General features: G+C 44.9%; 1 protein-coding gene across 1 annotated transcript; it reads left to right on the top strand.

The window, feature by feature from the left end:
• Nucleotides 1-228: 228 nt before the first annotated feature.
• Nucleotides 229-642, top strand: LOC119585347 (zinc finger protein 13-like). Its single transcript, XM_037934021.1, has one exon. It carries the CDS (start codon nucleotides 229-231, stop codon nucleotides 640-642), a length of 414 nt encoding a protein of 137 aa, XP_037789949.1.
• The last annotated feature ends 228 nt before the right edge of the window (nucleotides 643-870 follow it).

The following is an 870-nucleotide window of genomic DNA, read 5'->3' as shown; positions in this document are numbered from 1 at the left end:
GGTTGTTCTCAATTTTGTCAGGATGTAGTGGGTGTTGTTACTACTGTGAGTGTCCCCCAGTGTTGTCCATTATTTGCTACTCAGTAAGTAGCAGTTTGGAAGTGAGAGCATCAGCATGGACATACAGGCACCGATGGTGTGTTTAACCAGCTGTGGTGGTCTTGTGGCATTCGTTGTAGTAGTGGCAGTAAAATTTCTGTAGGCTAGTAGTTGGTGCCAGTGATTAGGATGGGTGTCCTAGAGCCAGGCCCGGCAGAGAGCTCACTGTCCGCTGGCCCAGACAAGCTACTAAAGTGCCGCTCTCTCTTGTTGCAGGGTCGCCCACCTCCTCATGCCCTTAGTGAGCAGCTGCTGGGCCATGGCCTGAAATGTCCTATCTGCCAGAAGGAATTCAAAGTGTTGGGCTCACTCAAGCGGCACTACCGCAGTCACATAAACTTTAAGCCCTACATATGTGACATATGTGGGAAACGTTTCACTTTGAATCAGTACTTGATAGAGCACAGACGGACACACACCGGGGAGAGACCGTACACATGCCATGTGTGTGGCAAGAGCTTTGCTCAAACGGGCACACTCTACCATCATGTGCGCAATGTTCACCAAGTGAGCTGGACTGAAAAACAACAGGACAAGAGCTAGGGATTCCAGAGTATCATGTGGTAGATTTTTTTTTTTTCTTTTCTTTTTTTTTTTTTCTTCTTTTTATAAAAAGCATGAAATGTGTGACATATACTCCTTACAAGCAAATCAAATCAGGGACATTGTTATTCCGAAAAACAACGTTTGCCTTAATCTGCATAATGGCTTAAATATGATACTGTGATGTAAAAAAGAATGCACCCATCACCGTACTATCAATTTTAGCAC

The sequence above is a fragment of the Penaeus monodon genome, chromosome 3 (assembly GCF_015228065.2).
Source record: "Penaeus monodon isolate SGIC_2016 chromosome 3, NSTDA_Pmon_1, whole genome shotgun sequence".
In the NCBI taxonomy this organism is placed as follows: Eukaryota; Metazoa; Arthropoda; class Malacostraca; order Decapoda; family Penaeidae; genus Penaeus; species Penaeus monodon.
This window is presented reverse-complemented; position numbering and strand designations above follow the sequence as displayed.